At 39.7% G+C, this 23657-nt stretch overlaps 1 protein-coding gene across 6 annotated transcripts in view; it reads left to right on the top strand.

Annotated features, from left to right (window-relative positions):
- MAST2 (microtubule associated serine/threonine kinase 2) overlaps positions 1-23657 on the top strand; it is a 212193-nt gene that overhangs the window by 108508 nt on the left and 80028 nt on the right. The window contains exons 1-2 of one of the 6 annotated variants that reach the window (XM_055586012.1): positions 4542-4835; positions 7477-7671. The exons of 4 other annotated variants lie outside the window; for them this stretch is intronic. In XM_055586012.1, coding sequence (XP_055441987.1) covers positions 4786-4835; positions 7477-7671 — 245 coding nt within the window. In that variant the 5' untranslated portion in view covers positions 4542-4785. Of the gene's footprint in view, positions 1-4541; positions 4836-7476; positions 7672-23657 lie in introns of those variants that run through there. One more of the 6 variants, XM_055586013.1, reaches the window with a different exon arrangement.

The raw sequence follows: 23657 nt of genomic DNA, 5'->3' as shown, positions 1-23657 counted from the left end.
AGTTGTAACCATTTTGTCCTGTCTTCAAAGGCTATGTTGTTCTTTTACAATAAGACTGCGAAAAAAGAATGTAAACTGTGTTTTTATTTTATGTTGATTACGTATTGGATTGATATTGTGAATGTCTGTTCAGTTCAGTTGCTCAGTCATTGTCCTGCTCTTTGGGACCCCACGGACTACCGCATGCCAGGCTTCTCTGTTCATCACCAACTCCTGGAGCTTGCTCAAACTCATGTCCATGAAGTCGCTGATGCCATCAACCATCTCATCCTCTGTCGTCCCCTTCTCCCACCTTCAATCTTTCGCAGCATCAGGGTCTTTTCCAGTGAGTCAGTTCTTCTCATCAGGTGGCCAAAGTATTGGAGCTTCAGCTTCAGCATCAGTCCTTCCAATGAATATTCAGGATTGATTTCCCTCAGGATTGACTGATTTGATCTCCTTGCATTCCAAGGACTCTCAAGAGTCTTCTTCAACACCGCAGTTCAGAAGCATCACTTTTTTGGCGCTCAGCTTTCTTTATGGTCCAACTGTCACATCCATACATGACTACTGGAAATACCATAGTTTTGATTGACTGTATGGACCTTTGTTGGCAAAGTAATGTTTCTGCTTTTTAATAAGCTGTCTAGGTTTGTCATAGCTTTTCTTCCAAGGAGCAGGCTTTTTTTTATTGTGAATAATAAAAGATGCTTGCTATAGTATATTGTGAATATACTAAGTTAAATATATTAAAAATTGTGTTATTTTGACAATACCAGCTTCATAAACTTTCTTGAGTCATTTTGTTTTCAGATTAAAAAGCATTTTTTTTATCTGGGGGCACCAGGTCTTAGTTTGTAGCATGCAGGACCTTTAATCTTTTTTTGTTGCATGCAGTATCTTTAGTTGTGGCATGAAAACTCTTAGTTGCAACATGTAGGGTCTAGTTCTCTGACCAGGGATCAAACCCAGGCCCTCTTATTGGGAGCTCAGAGTTTTAGCCACTGGACCACCAGGGAATTCCTTAGATTTTTTTTCCCTTAAATTAAAGGGTATTTGTTCTGCTACAGTAGTAAAAATTGGAATTAGTTTAAAAAAAATTCTTAAAGCAGTACATGGATTTAGAAATGAACCATGAGCTCTACATGTCAAACTTTGTAATGGAGTCTCATGATAAATTATTCTTGTCACAGAAGATATTACACAATATTTTATTATCACCTTATAAATTGCTATCACTTATGTTGCAATTTCACCATCCCTTAAAACAATAGCTAGGCAGCCGTAGAACATGTTTTAAGATCTCCTTTAATGTTTTCAGTGCTGGGATATAAAGAAAACCAAAAATAGCAGTATGTTCAGACTAACTTTGATCTGTGGTGGTCCTAATAAAGTAGTCTATGGAAATTTGTTGGTGAATCTGCTTCATAGTCGTGTGTGGTGAACAAATTCTAAGGTGGCCCCCATAGTCTCCTCCCCCTATTAATATTTTTGTGTAATCATTTTCCCTTTGAGTATGGCAGTACCTGAAACTTGCTTCTAACCAATGAAAGAGTGAAAGTGATAAGATGTCATTCATGTGACTATATTGTGATATATAAGACTTTGTCTAAGTTAGTAGACTCACCATAGAAACTGTCTTTCTGGCTTCTTGAAGTAGGCAGCCATGTTGGGAAAACCCATGTGGCACAGAATAATGGTAGCTTCTAGGAGCTGAGGTTGGCTTTCAGTTGATATCTGATAAGCAGCTCAGGCCTCAGTCCAGTAGGAAGGAAATAAATTTGGCTAACTACCTGATTGAACTTAGAAGTGGATTCTTCCTTAGCCAAGCCTGTGTAAGAGTGCAGGGGTGATACAGCTTATCTAGGCCCTCTGCTTAGGCACTGTGAGACCCTAAGCAGAGAACCTGGGTAAGCTGTGCTTGAATTCTAGACTCCTCGAAATTGAAATAATAAATATGTGCTGTCTTAAGTGGCTATGTTTGTGATAATTTCTTATGCAATAGAAAAAAAATGCATCATGCCAACTTACTTTTTCCACTTTCTTGCTTTAATTTCCTTGTATTTTATTGCAATGTTACTTTCATCGAATCTGCTGTGTGAAAATTCTTTTGACTAAGATATGTATTTAAAATTTTTTAAAATATTTATTTGGCTACATTTTGGCTGCATTTGGGTCTTAGATTGCGGCACACAGGATTTTCCTTGCATCGTGTGAAATCTTTCCTTGTGGTGCGGGAGCTCAGTAGTTGCAAAGTCCCAACTTAGTTGCTGCACAACATGAGGAATCTTAGTTCCCCAACCAAGGACCAAACCCGTGTCCTCAGCGTTGCAAGGCAGATTCAATTCCAAGGCAAACCATTCAATATCATGGTAATCCAAATCTATGCCCTGACCAGTAATGCTGAAGAAGCTGAAGCTGAACGGTTCTATAAAGATCTACAAGACCTTCTAGAACTAACACCCCAAAAAGATGTCCTTTTCATTATAGGGGACTGGAATGCAAAAGTAGGAAGTCAAGAAACACCTGGAGTAACAGGGAAATTTGGCCTTGGAGTACAGAATGAAGCAGGGCAAAGGCTAATAGAGTTTTGCCAAGAGAACACACTGGTCATAGCAAATACACTCTTCCAGCAACACAAGAGAAGAGACTATACTAACTCTTACTTGTTATAGTAAGACTTTAAATTTTAAGACCAATCTAAGGGGTTGGTAGTAATATCCCATTGTGATTTTAACTTGCATTTCTTAGATGAAAAATGATGTTAATAATAACAAAAAGCAACCAACAATTGTAAGTAATTACTAGATTCTACTCTAAACACTCTACATACAATCACCAAGTAGTCCTCATCACAGCCCTATGATATGCATGCTATTATTCCATTATTATTATTATTATTATTAAGTAGCCTGGGGTTGGGTATTAGAGAATGGAGAATATTGAGTAGGAACTTAGAACCTCGCCTTAACTGCATGGCCTCAGCTTGGGGTGGGGATAGACAGAGGCTAGTTTGCTAGATGTGGGAGTGTGGGCTTCTGTGACTGACCCTGATATCATCACGAGACTTTCCCAAAGTGGGACTCAGTACTTGTTGAGAGGTGGTAGATTTCTGAGAGAGTGTTTCCATTTTTGTTATAGAGAACAGGGGCTTCTGGGAAGGAACTGTGAGAGACAAATGATTGGGCTGGTACATGGAGAGGGAAAGTGAGTGTCTGTAGCTGCCGGGTGGGGTAAGTTTGGTTGGGTAATTAGAGCAGTGGCGTCCAAATTTTTTAGACTATGACCCTCAATAATAGATTTTACACTGTAACCCATGACATGTGTTTGCACTTATAAATAATGCATATTTCAATAACAGGTATTGCAAACACAAATTTCACTAAATAATTCTTCCCCTCACTTTGTGTGAAGCACTCTGATATTTTCTTTTCTGAAAATTCTTTTTCCCTTTTAAGAAAATATTGGTCCTGACTTTCTAAATTGATCTCATGACTCACTAAAGAGTTGTGACCTGCAGTTGAAAAAGCACTGGTTGGAGTATGAATTAATCTTTTGGATGTTATCCTAGAAGAACAGTTTGACATACTTTGTCATCCATATGAATGAAAGGATCTCATCCGAGTTGGCAGGTGCTCTGAAGCAGGGGACCAAGATTTTGCTTAATTTTCACTCCCTTAGCTGTCAGTGTTTAGCTCAATAATTTATTTGCTTTTGTCAGATGGTTTCTTATGTGTTTGCACTTATCTTCCCCTTTAGATTGAGAGCTTGCCCTCTTGGGAGGACAAGACCTATGATAATAGCTAATAATTCTATAACACTTCCCCTATGCTAAGCACTTTTCTGTTTTACATATAATAATCTTCCCTACAACCCACCTATTAAGCACCTTACCTATTTTCATTCTATAGGTGGGGAAATGTTCAGTGACTTACCCTTCTTTACAGTTCTTCTGCAGCTTACCTCATATAATATCTGCCATAGAAATTATTTCATTAATAATTTATGGATGAAATTAAACTAAGTAGTTTCTAGGCTTACTTCTCTTAATTTGACTTATGGCTATTCTTACCAGACGGTTATTTAAGTGACTGGAGAGTAATACCAATTGAATTTAAAATGATGCTGGATTTTGTCTGAAGAAGTACAGAGTTTACTTAAATTGGTTTCTGAGCCCTAACATTACAACTCTGTCGTCCTCCATGAGGTCTGGGCTTGAGAATGAATAACGTTGCAGAAATGCCCACATATTCTTAGCTCATTATTTACTGATTTGGGATCCTTAATGTGCTTTGTTCCAGTCCGCTACCCACTGCAGCAGCTGTTCCAGCCTGACCCACGCCTCCTGAGTTAATAGTATTTCTGTCACAGTGTGAGTTTTCAAGTTGGTATGTGCAGTCTCTGCCAGAGTCCTCACTGTTGCCCGGCTTCAGGGCTGGAGGTTGTGACTGATGTGTGGGGGAGGGGATTTGATGCTTGTCACTGAGGAGGAACGAGGTGCTTCCTGGGACTCTGATTTGTTCTGGGCTGAGTGTGAATGATGTCAGGCAGACAGAGGACAGCTGATTCATTCGGGCTCTGGGACTCCTCACTCTGCCTCACTGCTGCCTTTTGTGCTCTTAGGTTTTTTTAAGGGGGGGGTGTTGCTGATAATCATAATTTTGAAGAAAAGTACTTAAATTTTTCTCTTAAATTTGGGAAACCTTTGTAAGTTTCCTTTGGCTTATGCCTGCATACCTCTTGTGTGAGAGAACTTCCTGCCAAGATTCCAAGTGGGAGAGGGCAAAAGCTTGAGTAGCCAGGAAAATGATGAAACGGAGGAGAGAGAGACTGGGAGCACCATGCCTGCGGATCCAGTAAGGAGGCTGGGGTCTCTGAGTGGAAACTGGCAGGTGTCAGGAAAAGAACTAATGCCAACTAACACACCTTCATTTGCTTGGATAAAGACTCTGGTTTGGAGATGCCTGTCAGGAAGAGGGCTGGGCTGGCTTCATGAATTCAAGGTCAAAACAGTGGTCCCTGGCAGAGGTATACGGGGTTTCTAATTCTGAAAACTGAGTTAGATGTCTTTTAGAGATGGTACTTGGGAAGCCGGGCTAACAATGAAGATTTTTTTTCCTGCCTTGCAAGCAAAAGTATATTTAAAGTAACTGTCAAAGTCCCAGTGGATGTGAGAAACAAATGGAAAGGAAAATATCTCCTCTTTTGACTAGAGAAGGTATTGTATTTCTGCCCTTGGACTGTCAGCTCAGGAACTCAGATCTGCCCTTGCAGATCCAAGCCTGAGTCTTTTAGGACGGGAATTTTATTTCTATGTTGACCAATATAGGAATAATACTTAGGTAAGGATTTTGAAGCTGGGGAATGGAAGAAGACTTCCACTTCAGGGTAGCTTTCCCAAGAGGTGCTCAGGCTTATTTAACGAAGAAGTATTGAGTGAATTGATCAGCAAATTAGGGAACCAGGGAAAGGAGTGCCATAGAGTTCATTCCCTTTCAATGATCTGTCTCGAACGGCCTTTGCTGTAACAGGGCAGAGGGAATGCACTTCAGATTTCCTTCCCCGAAGGGTAGTGGTTACGTGAAGACAGCACAGCCTACTCAAGTAGGCAGACTTTGTCAGTGGGCTTCCTTTGGGTCGTTGCCCTTCAGTGCTAGCGGATGCTCATTGATTGAACTGATGATTCTACCAGACCTTGGGAAATCAGACTTGTTTGGAGTATAAAATCGGAAGTATTGGCACACTTAAAAAAAAAAATGGTTTATTTCCATATTAAACCTACAAAGTAAATGACCACAATAGAGAAACTTCATCAATTAAGGAAACATAGGGATTAAAAATCATGCTCTCCAAACATTAGTGTAGTGGTAATTTTAATCATTGTATCTGTTTTAGTGACTTTGCATTTGGATTAGGAAAACACTCCTTGAGGATCTAGGAAGTAGTTTATCAATCTCTTCCCTTTTTCAAACATTCCTTTTTAGACTGCAGCCCCAGAGTATAACCAGTTTGCAGAGTGGTAATTAAGAGCAAAGAGAATGAAATTTGGTTTTCATAGATTTTTCATAATTTCAAATTATATATTCATCAGATGGCTAAGCCTCATTTTATGTGATAAGATTTAAGACTCCAAAATTTTCTATAAGCAATGTTATTCAGGTTAACAAGAAAAGTGTATGTTCTGATTAACTCTAGCTTATATGTACTGTTGACCCTTAAAACCACAGGTCCACTTACACCACAGATTTTTTCAATAAATATGTGCTACAGTACTACACAATGTACAGTTACTTGAACCTGCAGGTGCAGAACCTCAGATATGGAGTGCTGACTAGGAAGTTGGAGTGACAGCTGTCAAGTTATAGACAGATTTTCAACCTCAAAGGGACTTGGCACCCGCATTGTTCAAGCGTCAGCTGTACTAGGGAACTAATTTTTTAAATTTAGATGTCATTTAGAGTTCTTTAGAAAAGTGGAAATTCTTTTTTAAAGTGAAAAATTAATGTTTTTGCTTATAATTTAAAAATATATTGAAAAATTTTACCATCCTATTATATCTTCATATTTTGTACTCATCTGAGAAATATGCTGAAGCCAGCTAGAGGGATAATATATAGGAAGGTGGAGATTTCTTTTGAATATATGTAATTAAATACAAGTAGAATGTCATCAAATCCAAACAGGTAGCAGTAACAATACAGGAAACTAACATCATTTTTAAACAGGTGCTTATGTGATACTTAAGTTTTTTTCCTATCTTGTAAATAAGGTATCGTAGTTAAATATTGTATTTGTATAGAAAGCTATACCACTACTACACAAATGCTATGCGTCTGTCAATTATTTTTCATCATCTGTGACATGTCTATTATATATGATTAAAAAATAGAAATTCATATTTACCATCTGTCTGTGTTCAGTCTAATGATCTCACTTAGTCTTCTTTAGGATTTAACACATTAAGATGGTTAAATTGTTTTTTTTGGGGAAAAAAACAACCTGCAAAATGAAAATTTAAATAGAAGCAAAATTTATTATATATAGTGAAATAACATTATTTGGTGTACTCAGACAAAAGTTAGTTAAACAACTTGGTATTATTTTAGATGTAATCTAACAACTTAAACTATTAAGAATGCTTTACTTTTATTGACATATATGTTTCTCTAGGAAATTTTAGTCATTGAATACACCATATTGTCTATTGCTTGTTAATTGATGAATGGTAGTAAATTTACCACATTTTCACAGAAGCCAACCTAAATACTTTGAATATCCAAAGCTTAACTTTTTGGTTTTAATTCTGTGGATTAAGTTTTAGTCTCCATGGTCATTCTGTGCCAACATTGGTACTGACTATGATATTAATATCTGAGAATGGTTTTTGACCACTTACTTTTCTTGAGCCTCTTGCCTAGACTAACCCACTTTGAATGTTTCTTTCTGGCTGAGAAATTACCACTGACTCTGTTTTTCTCTGCTGTGGTACGTTGTCAGAATCTCTGCTCTTTGCCGAGGATCTGAAGTAAACCGGCACGTACTTTCTCCCACGTCGGCTCCAGCCTGGTCCCTCTCTAAAGTCCCTTTTAGTGCCGAATGTACTCTGGCTACTTCTCCTCTTGCCTTTTTCCTGAACACACACGCCCATAGCAGTCCTGGCAGTCCCTGTTCCAGCCGCTCACTGCAGTGGAGGTAAGGAGACCTACTGTGGTGAACGTGGGCCTCAGCGATTGCTTCTGGCCTGATAAGTAAAACCTAGGCCTTTCTCCTTAATAATGGGGAGAAACTGCACAAAAGTGATGGCTTGTGTGAAAGGAATTTCACAGATCTCTGTTACATGCAAAATTAGGGGAAAAAGTAGTATAGCATATCAGTAGTTGTATAATTGTGTGTCCATCTTAACCAATGGACAGCCCTGTGACCACCCCATAGGAGAAACATAGCATGATAGAATGCTTGAGCTCTCTGAGGGTTAACTAGTCCAAACCCACATTTTACACAGAAGGAAAATGAGTCCATGCTATATGCTGGGCACTGTTTTTCTCATGAAGGACTGTGATCACAAAAGAGTAAAGTCCCTGCTCTCAGTGAGCTTAGATTCTAGTGGAGGGAGGCAAGCAAATTAGTGAGTAAAAAGAGATGGACATAAATGATACTGAGAAAATACAGTAGGATAAGGGGGATGGGGAATGTGGGATCCAGGGGTTGACATTTCATGTAAGATGGCCAGGGAGGTCCTCAGCAATAAGTTGACATTTGAGGAAAGACCTGAAGTAAGTCTCAGAGCCAGAAAAGTGATATCTGAAGGAAGAGCATTTCAGACAGAGGCAGCAGAAAGTGCCTAAGACCTGATCTAAGAGCTTGCTCTGTGTGTTCTTTGTACAGCAGAGTCCAGTGAAGCTCGTGTAGAATGAGTTAGGTGGTGAGTGGGAAGAAATGAGGTCTGAGATGTAGTGGGGAGCCAGATAAAGTAGAGGTTTAAAACCATGATAAGGATGCTTATTCTTTCACTGAGTGAGTTGAGAAGCTATTGAATAGATTAAAGCAGAAGAATGCCATGATCCAACTCAGATGAAAAGAATCACTGCCACTGTAGTTAGAAGGCTACTGGTATATTCTAGGTGAGAGACAGTGGTTTGAACCCACGATGGTGCAGGTGGTAAGCAGTGTGGATTAGATGCAGAATCTGAGAAAATGGTGAGTTAAGGATAACTGAAGATTTGGCACTGAACAGCTAGAAAAGTTTAGTTATCATGAACTGAGACTGGGGGACTGCAAGAGATAGCTAATTAGACATTCAGTTAGAGATATGTGAGGTCTGGGCTAAAGAGATGTAATTGGAAATTGTCATCTTATAAATGAATCGTTAGGTTTATGAGATTATCCAGTGAGTAGAGAAGGAGGAAATGTTAATGGATTGAGCCCTGGACTGGGGCAATCTGACTTTAAGCGATTCGGGAGACAAGGAACTAGCAGAGGAGAAACTAAAAAGGAACAGTTCTTCAGGAAGGACTAAGAAACCAACTGAAAAAGTTTTTCAAGTAAGAGGAAGGTATGATTGATCAGTAGGTATTTGGTAAGCTTTCTGTTAGAAAAAAAAATTAATGTGGCAAAAGACAAATTTAAATAGAAGCAAAACTTACTATACAGACTTAAGTGACATTATTTGATATATGAACTCAAACTCCAAAGACAATTGAGGGAAAGTTTAGACTGACATAGGGCAGCATTAGAAGCTGATTCCTCCCTGAAATCACCTTATTCTGGAGGTACTAGACCTTGGTGCATGAGACTGAGAAAAATTGTAGGTTGGGTAGCACCCACAAGCTATGGTGTACCCCATCTTGGCACATGGCTTAAAGTACTAGGCCCCCTCACCCCCTGTTTTTTCAGCTGTGCCATGTGGCTTACAGAATCTTGGTTCCCCAACCTTACTAGCCCATGATACCTGTGTTCTTAGGACACAGTCTAAGGCAGTATCTTATAGGTTTAGGTTGAGTTAAAGATAACCGAAGATTTGGCACTGAACAGCTAGAAAAGTTTAGTTATCATGAACTGAGACTGGGGGACTGCAAGAGATAGCTAATTAGACATTCAGTTAGAGATATGTGAGGTCTGGGCTAAAGAGATGTAATTGGAAATTGTTTGACAAGTTTGACAACTTGTTAAATTCCCCCCCACCCCAGCAGACTTGTCCACATATCTGGTCACTGTATTAGTGTTTTATTCCATTCTTTTTTTGTATCTCTCATATGCATCATACCAGTTCACTGATACAGCAAGATAATTTTACCTTTGCTGGCTATGTTTGTATTTCTTTAAATGTTCTTGAATTTTATTCTGAGATGCAGTTAAATTATCAGAAAGAAATAGTTTGATCCTTTTGAGGGTTACTTTTAGGCTTTGTAGATGGTCCCAGAGCAGCATGTGGGTCTAATTTTTTCTTTATATGGAGGCAGTACTTTCTAAGTACTGTACTTGATGACCATGCATTGTGATTTTTTCTACGCTGGCTGGTGGGAGCATTGTCCATTCCTAGCCCTATGTGAGCTCTGGGAAGCTAGTAACCAGTTGTTGTTCAGTTCAGTCACTCAGCCGTGTCCGACTCTTTGTGACCCCATGGACTGCAGCATGCCAGGCCTCCCCGTCCCTGTCCATCACCAATTCCTGGAGTTTGCTCAAACTCTTGCCCATTGATTCATTGATGCCATCCAACCATCTCATCCTCTATCGCCTGCTTCTCTTCCTGCCTGCAATGTTTCCCAGCATCAGGGTCTTTTCCAATGAGTCAGCTCTTCATATCGGGTGGCCAAAGTATTAGAGCTTCAGCTTTAGCATCAGTCCTTCCAATGAATATTCAATATTGATTACTTTTAGGACTGACTGGTTTGATCTCCCTGAAGCCCAAGGGACTCTCAAGAATCTTCTCTAGCACCACAGTTCGAAAGCATCAATTCTTTGGCACTTAGCCTTCCTTGTGGTCCAACTCTCACATCCATAGATGACTACTGGAAACACCCTAGCTTCGACTATACAAACCTTTGTCAGCAAAGTGATGTCTCTGCTCTTTAATATGCTGTCTAGGTTTATCAGAGCTTTTTATTTTGTGGCTGCAGTCACCATCTACAGTGATTTTTGGAGCTCAAGAAAATAAAATCTGTTACTGCTTCTACTTTTTCCCCAGCTATTTGCCATGAAGTGATGGGACTGGATGCTGTGATATTAACTTTTTGAATGTTGAGTTTTAAGCCAGCTTTTTCACTCTCCTCTTTCACTTTCATCAAGAGGCTTTTCAGCTTCTCTTTGCTTTCTGCCATTAGAGAGGTATCATCTGCATATCTGAGGTTGATATTTCTCCCGACAATCTTGATTCCAGCTTATGATTCATTGAGCCTGGCATTTTGCATGATGTATTCTGCATGTAAGTTAAATAAGCAGGGTGACAATATACAACCTTGATGTACTCCTCTCCCAATTTTGAACCAGTCCATTGTTCCATATCTAGTTCTGACTATTGCTTCTTGACCTGTACACAGGTTTCTCAGGAGGTAGGTAAGGTGATCTGCTATTCCCATCTCTTTAAGAGTTCTCCACAGGGTCTTGTTATCCACACAATTGAAGGTTTTTGCATAGTCAGCAAAGCAGAAGTAGATGTTTTTCTGGAATTCCCTTGCTTTTTCTATGATCCAACAGATGTTGGCAATTTGATCTCTGGTTCCTCTGCCTTTTCTAAATCCAGCTTTGTACATCTGGAAGTTCTCAGTTCACGTAGGCAGTGGGAAGTTCTCAGTTCACGTAGGCAGTGGAAACTGGCATTCAGCCCCAAAGGATCTTGCTGTAGTATCTGTAGTCTTAACTCTGCTATAATGTTTCTAATGAAATGTGCTATTGTGTGTTTAGTTAGTAAGTAAACAAATTCTTAGGACTTAATAGTGCCCCAGCTGAGTACCATTCTAACTATTTAAAAATCTGTAAATCATTCAATCCACACACCAGGTTTGTGTGGTAGGGATTATTGTTATGCTTGTTTTGCAAATGAGAAAACAGAAGTGCAGAGAGATTAAATAAATTACTTGAGATAAAACAGATGGTAAATGGCAAAAGTGGGATTAAAACCCAAGCTGTCTGGCTCCAGAGATCGTGTTCTCAACAACTATACTGTTCTGCTTCCCCATCTAAGATACTTCTTTCATGTAGTGTGTTTTGATCAGAAGTAATTTTGTGGACCCAGGTCTTCTCTTTTCCCAAGGTAACCTAGTCATGACATTCTTATACAAATCCGCTCATACTCAGGGAGTTGGTATTTCTAATCCATTTTCACTTCCATGCCATTATCTTTATTTCCTTTTAAAAACCTCTGTCCTTCTTTTAGGCATGTGTCATTCCATTTTATTCTTTTACCCACGTTCACTGTTGTTATCCACTAATTTAGTTTTGTTCTCTGAGTTCACATTCTGAGTCTAGGACAGAATGAGTTTTTAATGAACACAATGATGAACCTAAATTCTACAAAATGTTACCATTTTTGCACATTAGTACATGTGCCTAATGAACATGCTGTTATTTAGCAATTGCGCAAATATAAGCTGAGAGAGAAAAATGATTCTAGTAAAGTCTGAATAAGTGAAGAAAATTCTAGAGCTACTGGCAGTGAATTTAACCTCTGTTTAAAAATAGATGACCCAGGAGAGATCTAGGATCTACATACTGCTGCCATGCAGTGGCCATATTAGGATGTCTTTTATTTCCACAGAGTATACTATTTTTAGGGCTTCCCTGGTAGCCCAGACCGTAAAGCGTCTGCCTGCAATGCAGGAGACCTGGGTTCGATCCCTGGGTTGGGAAGATCCCCTGGAGAAGGAAATGGAAACCCGCTGTAGTACTCTTGCCTGGAAAATTCCATGGACGGAGGAGCCTGGTAGGCTACAGTCCATGGGGTTGCAAAGAGTCGGACACGACTGAGCAACTTCACTTTCACTTTTCATACTATTTTTATGGGCTGAATTGTGTCCCCCTAAAATTCATTTGTTGAAGCTTTAAACCTCCAATTCCTAGAAGGTGACTGTACTGGGGGATGGGATTTTCATGGAGATAATTAAGGTTAAATAAGATCTTTGGGATGGGCTGTAATATGACTGGTGTACTTATAAGAAGGAGGCTTCCTTGGTGGCTTAGTGGTAAAGAATGCACCTGCCAAGCAGGAGACATGTGTTTGATCCCTGGGTCAGAAAGATCCCCTGGAGAAGGAAATGGCAACCCACTCCAGTATTCTTGCCTGGGAAATTCCAGGGACAGAGGAGCCTGGAGGGCTACGGTCCATGGGGTCTCAAAAGAGTCGGACACGACTTAGCGACTGAACAACAACAATAACTCAGAAGAAGGGGTTTAGACAGGGGCGCAGATACAGAGGGAGAAGACAGCCATTTACAAGCCAAGGAGTGAGGCCTCAGATGAAACAACGCTGCTGACACCTTCTGGCCCCCAGAAATGAGGGAAATAAATGTCTCTTGCCACCCAGTGTGTGGTACTTTGATATGGCAGCCCTGGCAAACTGACACCGCTATTGAGGCTTTTGGTTGCATTGGCCAAAGGGGCTAGAAATAGTAGTTAGAACTGGCACTGCTCAGAATCTTAACCCTTTTTATTGAGTGCTGCATCTTAGTGATATATTTAAGACCTCACAGATTGTTGTCCGTAGTAATTTGAAGGGCAATGAAGACACAGTTTAAAAATAATGACCTTTTGAATTCTTATAGTACATTTCCATTTGTTCCTTGATGAGAAGGAATGGGTCTGTTACAGACAGGTGTTGATGCTACCTTTCAAGTGTCCTAGATGGGTATGGTCAACCTTAAGAGGCATAATAAATGCGATTGTGATTTGGGTTGAATTAACCTCAAACCTTTAGTCAACTTGTACCTCTTCTAAGAATGTGATTCTAGCCTACTGATTGGCACTGAGACATGGGTATTGTATTGTTGATATAACCCTATTTGAAGGAGTACTAGATACGGTCCTTGGTGTAATTGATGTCCCTAAAGACAGCAGGAAGCTGTGTCTTGGGCCGTTCATTGGGATTTTAGACCTCCTGGGGATAGAAGCTTGGTGTTGGCAACTCCCTGGAACATAGAATGGCTTAGGTTTTGATTCAGTTTTGAGTTGCCATTGTTTTCGTCAGCCCTAAAGTGCAGCAAGAAGTCCTCATTAGAATGAACTTTGTATAGGAAGAGTTCTAGCTGTAGCCTACTTCCCACTGTATAGAAATTCTTTTCGTACAATCTCTAGTGAAAAAGTTATTCTTTGGTTGAACATCTTCAACAAAAAGTTCACCATTGAAGTTTGCAGCTAGTACTAATTCAGCCCTCTGGCCCTTCCTGTGTCACATTTGTGAGAAGCTTTCTGTAGACTTTAGTGGCAAAGGACAGGTGTTGCTTTGGGCGTCCTCCAAATCTGGGCAGCCTTTGAAACCCTTTTTTGGTAGTGTCAAGATTGTTTCCTGCCAAAGAGAAAGCACTATTTTCATTTACCAACACCTGCTTGTCTTATCTGTCTTTCTTTAAACAACTGCTTTTCAAAGTAACTCTAAAAGAGGAATGTCTCCAGAACTTGTTCTTATTCTGGCCCTGTTGTAGGCAAATCACTTCCCTTTCTGTCTCAGTTTTCTATGTTATTAAACTGGGGATAGTAATAGACTTCAGGTATCACTGTCAGGATTTGATAAGTCAGTACCTGTAAGATTGTTCAGAATAACAATTATTGTTGCTGTAACAGTTTTTTTGCTGTCTTTGTTAGAAAATTCACCTGTTGCTAATCCTCACTTTTTTTTTTTTTTTTGGCTTCTATTATTTTTCCTTTTGCTTCCTTTTAGTTTTCTCATATTCTGATTTTCTCTTGAGTAACTCTAGGTATCACTTATCATTATGTTCTGCCCTTGGAAGTTTTGTTACTGGCTAAGATGAGGCAGTAGCAGCTGTGTTCTCTCTTGCCTTCTCACGCAGGCTCACTAATTATTGTAGCTAAAACTGGCCCTCTGGGGCACACCAGGACATGAAGTAAAATGAGTAAAAATTTACTCATGAGTAAATGAGTAAACCGAACTAAATTCTCTTTTGGGCCATTTCTTGGCAGTGGGAAAAGCCCATTGAGACGAGCTTAATGTGTTTCATTCCTGTCCACCACACCCACTCCTGTGTAAGGGAAAGAACAACTTGGGAGCATATTCAAATGTGATTCTCCTGTTAGGGAAGGGATAGTCCTTTTTAACGGAGAAGGCAATGGCACCCCACTCCAGTACTCTTGCCTGGAAAATCCCATGGATGGAGGAGCCTGGTAGGCTGCAGTCCGTGGGGTCGCGAAGAGTCGGACACGACTGAGCGACTTCACTTTCACGCATTGGAGAAGGAAATGGCAGCCCACTCCAGTGTTCTTGCCTGGGGAATCCCAGGGATGGGGGAGCCTGGTGGGCTGCCGTCTATGGGGTCACACAGAATTGGACACGACTGAAGTGACTTAGCAGCAGCAGTCCTTTTTAAAAAATTTTTATGGAAAGATAAAGTAATGAAGGATACTAGCTGTGATTTAACTTCAGGGAACTGTATGGCAGAGAATTATAGATCCTGGCTTCAGTGACTCTGAATAAATATATAGTTCTATCAGGCAACATGCCAAAGGCTTGCTCTTGAATTAAGAGCAGGAAGCTGAAGGTTTCTAGGGTATTTCTGTTTCTAGAAGTAGGAAAATTTTGTTTACTGGAAAACTTACTCTCTTTTTAATATCATATTGTGGGAAATCTCTATAATATTCCAAAGTAGAGAGAGTAGTCTTATATCCCACTGTAAGTTGTGTTAACAACTCATGATCAGTATTATCTCATCTACATCCCTCCTATTCCCTCTCCCCCCACTCAGTTATTTTAAAGCAAATCTCATGTCATTTCATCTGTAAATATATCAGTTTGTATTTCTAAAGGTAAGAACTCTTACCTTGCAATATCATCAAATATCTAGTCAGGGTTCAAATGTTTTATGACAGTTGTTTACACAGTTTGTTGATTACCGTATCTCTTAGGGCTCAGTTGGTAAAGAATCCATCTGCAATGCAGGAGACCCCAGTTTGATTCCTGGTTCCAGAAGATCCGTTGGAAATGGGATAGGCTACCCACTCCAGTTTTCTTGGGCTTCCCTTGTGGCTCAGCTGGTAAAGAATCCGCCTGCAATGCAGGAAACCTGGGTTTGATTCCTGGGTTGGGAAGATCCCCTGGAGAAGGGAAAGGCTATCCACTCCAGTATTCTGGCCTGGAGAATTTCATGGACTGTATAGTCCATGGGATCGCAAAGAGTCAGACATGACTGAGCGACTTTCACTTTCATCTCTTAGGTAGGGTGACCATATAATTTATTATCTAAACTAGGAAGCTTTTAATAATGAAAGAGGACTCTATTAACAGTTACCCTGGGATATCAGGCATGAACCAGGGTTATAATGGACAAGTTGGGGTGTCTGGTCACTCTACCTTTAACTGTCTTTGGTTTTCCCATCCTCTTTTTCGTTTCCTTTTCTTCCTTGTATTTAATTTGTTGAAGCAACTGAGTTGTTTGTCCTTGTAGGCTTTCCCACATTCTGGATTTTCCTGATTGCATCCCTGAGAAGTTATTTAACATGATCTTGTGACCTCTGTATTTCCTGTAAACTGTAGGTTAGATCTGATTCTAATTTGATTTGGGACCCTGGAGAAGAATACTTAACAGAAGTTGGTGCCGTGTACAGCTGTTAGGACTCAGGTCATGTCAGGTTTCTCCCTTTTTTTGATAGTAGTGGTCTTTGATAATTATTACTTACATCCATTATTTTATTATGAGTTTGCAAAAAAGGTGATATTCCCATTCCTTTTCCATTTATTAGTTAGAGTGTTTACACGAAAGGAATTCCCCCCTTTGTTATCTATTTGTTACCCTAAGGTACAGGCTTCCCAGGTGGTGCTAGTGGTAAAGAATCCACGTGCCAATGCAGGAGATGTAAGAGACCCTGGAGGAGGGCATGGCAACCCACTCCAGTTTCTTGCCTGGGAATCCCATGGACAAAGGAGCCTGGTGGTCTATAGTCAGTCCTTAGGGTCGCAAAGAGTCAGATACGACTGAAGTGACTTAGCACACATACTGCACCCTAAGGTACAGTTAGGTACTCTTACTCTTTTTTTCTTTTTTAAAAGAAATTTTATTGAGTATGGTTGGTTTACAATGTTGTGTTAGTTTCTGCTCTACAGCAAAGTGAATCAGTTATACATATACATATACCCCGGAGAAGGCAATGGCAACCCACTCCAGTACTCTTGCCTGGAAAATCCCATGGATGGAGGAGCCTGGTGGGCTGCAGTCCATGGGGTCGCTAAGAGTTGGACACAACTGAGCGACTTCACTTTCACTTTTCATTTTCATGCATTGGAGAAGGAAATGGCAACCCACTCCAATGTTCTTGCCTGGAGAATCCCAGGAACCAGGGAGCCTCGTGGGCTGCCGTCTATGGGGTCACACAGGGTTGGACATGACTGAAGCGACTTAGCAGTAGCATACATATACCCACTCTTGTTAAGATTCTTTTCACATAAAGGTCATTACAGATTATTGTGTAGAGTTACCTGTGCTATGGACTCCCAGGTGGCGCCTGTGGTAAAGAACCCACCTGCCAATGCAGGAGAGACTAAGAGACCTGGGTTCAATCCCTGGGTCGGGAAGATTCCCTGGAGAAGGGCATAGCAACCCACTCCCATATTCTTGCCTGGAGAATCCCATGGATAGAGGAGCCTGGTGGGCTATACTTGTGCTATATGGTAGGTTCTTATTTGTTATCTATTTTATATATTGTTGTTGTTCTTCAGTTGCTAAGTTGTGTCCGACTCTTTGCAACCCCATGGACTGTAGCACGCCAGGCTTCTCTGTCCATCACTATCTCTCTGAGTTTCCTCAGACTCATGTCCATTGAGGCAGTGATGCCATCCAACCATCTCATCCTTCTCCTCAATTTTTGTTGCCCCCTTCTCCTCAATTTTTCCCAGCATCAGGGTCTTTTCCAATGAGTCAGCTCTCCACATCAGGTGGCCAAAGTATTGGAGCTTCAGCATCAGTCCTTCCAATGAATATTCAGGGTTGATTTCCTTTAGGATTGACTGGTTTGATCTTCTTGTAGTCCAAGGGACTTCCAAGAGTCTTCTCCAGCCCCACAGTTCCAAAGCGTCAATTCCTCAGCACTCAGCCTTCTTTATGGTCCAAGTCTCACATCTATACATAACTACTGGAAAAAAACATAACTTTGACATTTTATGTATAGTAGTATGTATATGGCACCCACTCCAGTACTCTTGCCTGGAAAATCCCATGGATGGAGGAGCCTGGTAGGCTGCAGTCCATGGGGTTGCGAAGAGTTGGACACGACTGAGCGACTTCACTTTCACTTTTCACCTTCATGCATTGGAGAAGGAAATGGCAACCCACTCCAGTGTTCTTGCCTGGAGAATCCCAGGGACGGGGGAGCCTGGTGGGCTGCCGTCTATGGGGTCGCACAGAGTTGGACACGACTGAAGCGACTTAGCAGCAGCAGCAGCAGCAAGTATGTATATGTCAATGCTGGTCTCCCAATTTATCCCTCTCTCTTCTTTACCCCCTAGTAAGCATAAGATTGTTTTCTATATCTGTGATCCTATTAGGTACCCCTACTTTTTTTTTTTCTTTGCCACACTGTGCAGTATGCAGGATCATAGTTTCCTGACCAGAAATCAAGCCTATTCTCCCTGCAGTGGAAGTGCAGAGTCTTAACCACTAGACTATCAGGGAAGTCTCTAGGTACCCTTACTCTTAAGTTGACTTGGACTCTTTCCTGGACCTTCAACCTGACGCCCAAGTGTCACACACTTTCTTGATCAGTGTTTTATAACTATTGCTCTATAGTGAAGATTGTTTAGCCAGAAAAGTGCAACTGGAGACTTTTGTCTCTGTGAAAGCTCTTAGGGCTTGTTGTTTTAGTAACTGTTGACTGAATGTTCAGCTGAGCAAAACCTTGGCTTGCTCTTTTGGCTCCTAGTAGTCATCCTTGGACAGGCGCCTTGTCATATAGACTCTGAGGTGGTAAAAACTGATGTAGGTGCTCTGAGAGGTAATGACTGATCCAGGTAGCAGGAACCCAGTAGCCCCACAGCTGCAGAAGATAAATGTTATTTGTTAAGCTCCTTTAGGAGGGCCTCTTGTAGCAGCTTCACTTTCATGCCCCTGGATGCTACAGGAGGAGGGGCCCCTGCTTATCCTGATTGCCCCAGGGACTAGGGTCCCTTTTCTGGTCTTGATAGATAGGATGCTCAGTCACTTCAGTTGTGTCTGACTCCCCACAATCCCATGGACTGCAGCCTGCCAGGCTCCTCCGTCCATGGGATTCTCCAGGCAAGAACACTGGTATCGGTTGCCATTTCCTTCTCCAGATAGATAGGATAGGCTGGGATTTAGAGAGTCTTTCTACTGAGGAACTAGTCTACTAGGGGAAGAGTTAGAGAACACAAAAAATTTTCATGATGATTCTAGGCACAGAAGAATTAATTTTCATGGTATGTCTTCAGAATAAATTCTTAGAATTGGGCATGCTGAGTTGAATAAATGCATACGTAGTTTTATAATTTTTAGACTTCATTCTTTTTAATGGCTGAATTAAAAAGAATGTGTTGTGTGTTTATTTTCTCTGTATCCATTCATCCATTCAGTATCTTATAATTTTATTTATAAAATATGTACATTTTTTCCTATTCAAGTATTTTTTACTTTTGCAAGTTTTGATTCATTAATTTTTTATGCTATTCATGTATATTTCTGATGATCTAAAACATTCTATATTTGCAAGTCTTTTTTTTAGATTTCAATTAATTGATTTTTAACCTCTGGAAATTCATCTTCCCATTTTTTATTTTATTGGTTGGCTTTCTTAGCATTAGATTTTTTCAAGTATTTTGGTTATTATTGTGACTGGTAATTTATTTTCTTTGTAGTTATTGCTCACATATGCAAGTCTGACCGTTTCATGTATTTCCATCTTATCCTCAGCTTTTTGAGTCTTTTTTTTTTAAACTTTCATTGGCCAGAGCTTCTGGTGTTAGGTTCAGGGGTAGCAAGGAGAATAGGCACCCTTTTGTTTAGTTTTTGTTTTTCCCTTTGACCTTAAAAGGAAAGTATCTTAAGTTTCTCTCTTGAGTATAATAATTTTCTTTTAAATTTAGAGTAAAGATCCATTATAAAATTAAGAAAATTTCTTAAATTTTTCTTTAAAACTTTCTTTGAGCTTTTCTTTAAATCCTGTTAAACTTTATCAAATACCTTTTCTCTCTTTTTTCTCTCCAAAATGTTTCTGCATTTCAAATATACAATATTAAAAATCATATTTGCTAGTATTACTGATCAGAGTCAGTAATACTGATCTGAAAAGTCATCAGAAAAGTCTAAATATTGGAAAGCTGTCAAACTCCTGATGTAAGTTAAAAATTCTGATTTTTACTTAAAAGGTTGGATTTTATCATTGGCAATAAATACTGTCAGTTGTTTCTTAAAATAATCGGCTTATTTTGTTCATGTCAAGAAACTCTTTGCAAAAACTTAAGGCTGAATTACTGTGAAATGGTGTTCATGAAAAAAGTGGCTCACAACTGAACCAACAGCACAAGTATCTTCTTTAAGGCACTCACTGTACTTTGATAATTCAGCAGTAAGTAGTGTTTTATGCATACTTCTTATTGTATCACACAGAGTATTTAAGAAATAGTCAAGATTTAATAAAATTACTAATTTTTATTGTTTTGACAAGTACATTCTGAGTCAATCTAGTTTAAGATTTTTTTTTAAACTGCAAGTGAGTGGTGGTGAAAAATACTGAGAACATTTTAGTTCCATTTATGCTGAGGTGCCAGAAGTTTTACCCACTATTGGTGTTGTAGTATTACTCAGAATTAAAACATATATGCTTATAAAGGAAATGAACCTATAATTTTTATAGGGTATTGTTATTCATCTTTGAATTAAAGTTATACTGATGTCATAAAACAACTTAGGCAGCTTTCCAACTTATTCAGTTTTCTAGTAAAAGTTTATAATAAGCCAAGGATTACTTGTTGCTTCTAAGTTTGTTAATTATCTCCTGTAGAGAGTTACTTGGCTTGTGGTGGGAGTCATGTGGTGATGCCCAATAAGTTCTGTAATGGAAGGTTATATAAAATTCAGTGCCAGTGTATGGAAACCAGTCTTTAATTCTGCCCTGGAGAACTCAATAAGGGCTTAAGAGAGAAGGAAGTTTCTTGAGTTGGAAAGAGAATAATTAACATATACTTGTCAGGTAGACATTTGAAACAAGGGTAGAAGGAGAAGCAATAGATGTGCATGGGAGTGGAGACATAATGGCATGGGCTTGTTTAGTATTGCGGTGTAGACCATCTAGAGGGTGGATTTGTGGGGAGGTGATGATGAGTAGAGCAGATCGGCAGAGGGCTGGCCATATCATGAAAGGCAGTGAATGGCATGCTAATAACTAATTTAGGTATTTATTTATTTAACTGTAACAGTTGTCAGAGAATTTTGAGCAGAGGGGTGAGATGATCACTTGCTAGTTTCCTTTAAACTATGATGGCCTAGAATAGAACCATGGTTGTACCAATTAAAATGCAGTGTAATTATTGTGATTACATTACTGATTGCTGAAAATTTCTTTTCCTACCCCAACTATCCCTTTATTCTTCACTTTACATATGTGTAAACCACCATCATTTTAAATTTAATTTTTATTTTGTTGAAGTAATCTATGGACGTAATTTCAAAAGCCATTGACTTCTTTAAGGCTTATAAGAGAAAACTAAATATTCTCTTATCCCACTCTTACCATCCTTGATTTTTGCTTCTCAAAAATAAGCACTTTAAATTATTTCATCTAAAACAAAAAAAGAAAAAACCAAACAAAAAATAATTTCATCTATAATCAATTCAATTATGATTTCATAACTGTTATCCTAGTTGAGTCATTGTATGCTGTGATTATGTTTATTTTACAACTTTTTGTTTTCTTGAGGGTAATAATTACCTCACTTTTGCATTGCTTTATATTTTATGCAGAATTCATTTGCTTATCCCTGAATTTTCCATCAGAAGTATAAAATGCAGTAGGTTACACTAGGTGATCTAATCCTCCCTCTCACCCTCCCCACTGCATCATCACTCCTAGAACCTTCTCACCTTCTGCTCCAGTCTAGGCTGACTGTTTTCAAGTCTTCTTGCATATTTGGCATCATGGTATTACCAGTACCTCTTTCCACTGTGGAGTCTAATACATTCCTGTGGTTTTCTGCCTTCCTCTTAGTCATATCGTTCATTTTAGTAGAGCATAGACACCCAGATTCTTTTTTTTTAAAAAAGATACCTCTTATAAGTGGTATCATATTATAATTATCTTTGTCTGGGATGAAATCCATGTCCCCTGTATCGCCAGGAGGATTCTTGTCCACTATATCACCAGCAAAGTCCCAGATTCTTTTTTTAAAAGGCACCTATGGTCAGTAAATGTTGCCTGAGCTCTTTTCCTTCACATATCTAATTTTCTTCAGCTGCAAGCCTCTGAAGGCCAGTGTTTGATTACATTCATTCCAGCACTTGGCCCAGAACCTTGCAATTAATTATCACTAAAAACGACTGGGATATTGAGGTTTGATTACTGAAAGTTGGGGCTCGGCTCTACGAGTGGCCACTGTATCCATGGCTGCCTCATAGAAACAGAACTGTGTTCTGATCTTCTCTATTACGGAAACTTGGGTTCAGGCCAGACAGCTGGGCCATTTATTGAGGGAGGAGGCAGGAAAGAAGGGTTGTTACTAATTCAGGGTTTAACCTGGATATTGAACAAACATATGGAGTGACTGCAAGATATTTTATGATTCCCTTTAACCACTCTCAAGGAAACTGATCTGGAAATGTAACCTGGTAGTGGGCTTCTTCTTTGGTACTTTTAAAGAAATTTGGAAGCATGGGAACTAGTAAAGGCAAACCAAATATACCACAACTTCCTAGATACTATGTAATCAGGGATAGCGCAAGACAACTTCATTTTACCAAGGCCCATATTTGTAGTAGAAGTGTACTCCATTCAAAGAAAAAATATCTCTAGTCTCATTGGCCACTTTGCTTTGATCACCAAGACATGCACTGCTCTAAGAATGCAGTATAGGACCATTCTCTCCCATTCATTAATCATCCAAACAATAATATCTCTGTGTTTCAGGTTCCTTATCTGTATAAATAGGGTTATAGTAGTACCTACTTCATCAGAGAAGGCAATGGCACCCCACTCCAGTACTCTTGCCTGGAAAATCCCATGGGCAGAGTAGCCTGGTAGGCTGCAGTCCATGGGGTTGCTAGGAGTCGGACACGACTAAGCGATTTCACTTTCCCTTTTCCCTTTCATGCATTGGAGAAGGAAATGGCAACCCACTACAGTGTTCTTGCCTGGAGAATCCCAGGGACCGGGGAGCCTGGTGGGCTGCTGTCTATGGGGTCGCATAGAGTTGGACACGACTGAAGCAGCAGCAGCAGCAGCAGCAGTACCTACTTCATAGGGTGTGAGATACTACATACAGTGCTTTCAACAGTGCCCAGTTAGCGCTTAGTAAATACTAGCTATTATGATTATTGTTTTAAATGCATAGCTAAATTCAGTAGAATGTGAGGAAAAGCCCAAGAGACCTAAATCTAAGAGTGAAAACAACACCTAACAGTGGAAACCAGTGTTGGAACTTCCAAGAAACAGGGCCAGGGAGGAAGCTGTGCTGTGTTATATTAGTCCTGAGATCTTTTAGGGGAAAGAGGGTTGAGGCCATGGGCTTGTTTAGGATAGGGAGACTCTAAGTTAGGGTAGAATTAAGACCTCATGTATAATTAGGACTCTTCAAAGGGCTTTACCCTTAGTGTAGGAATGGACTGGGAAAAATTTTGTCCACTGACATGGAGAGATGAAATGAAGTTCTTTAATCTCATCTGGGTTTTAAATAGGTTCTTAATAAGAAAGAAGAAAAAGTCTCTTTGAGAATTTTAAACTATAAACCTTTATTCAACTGGGACCTAGAGTTTATACCATATGTTTAGTCTTAAGAGCTGATTCTAGGCTGTAAAGGGCTC

Source organism: Bubalus kerabau, chromosome 6 (genome assembly GCF_029407905.1).
Source record: "Bubalus kerabau isolate K-KA32 ecotype Philippines breed swamp buffalo chromosome 6, PCC_UOA_SB_1v2, whole genome shotgun sequence".
In the NCBI taxonomy this organism is placed as follows: domain Eukaryota; kingdom Metazoa; phylum Chordata; class Mammalia; order Artiodactyla; family Bovidae; genus Bubalus; species Bubalus kerabau.
Note: the sequence above shows the minus strand (reverse complement) of the source record. Positions and strands in the feature narration are given on the sequence as shown.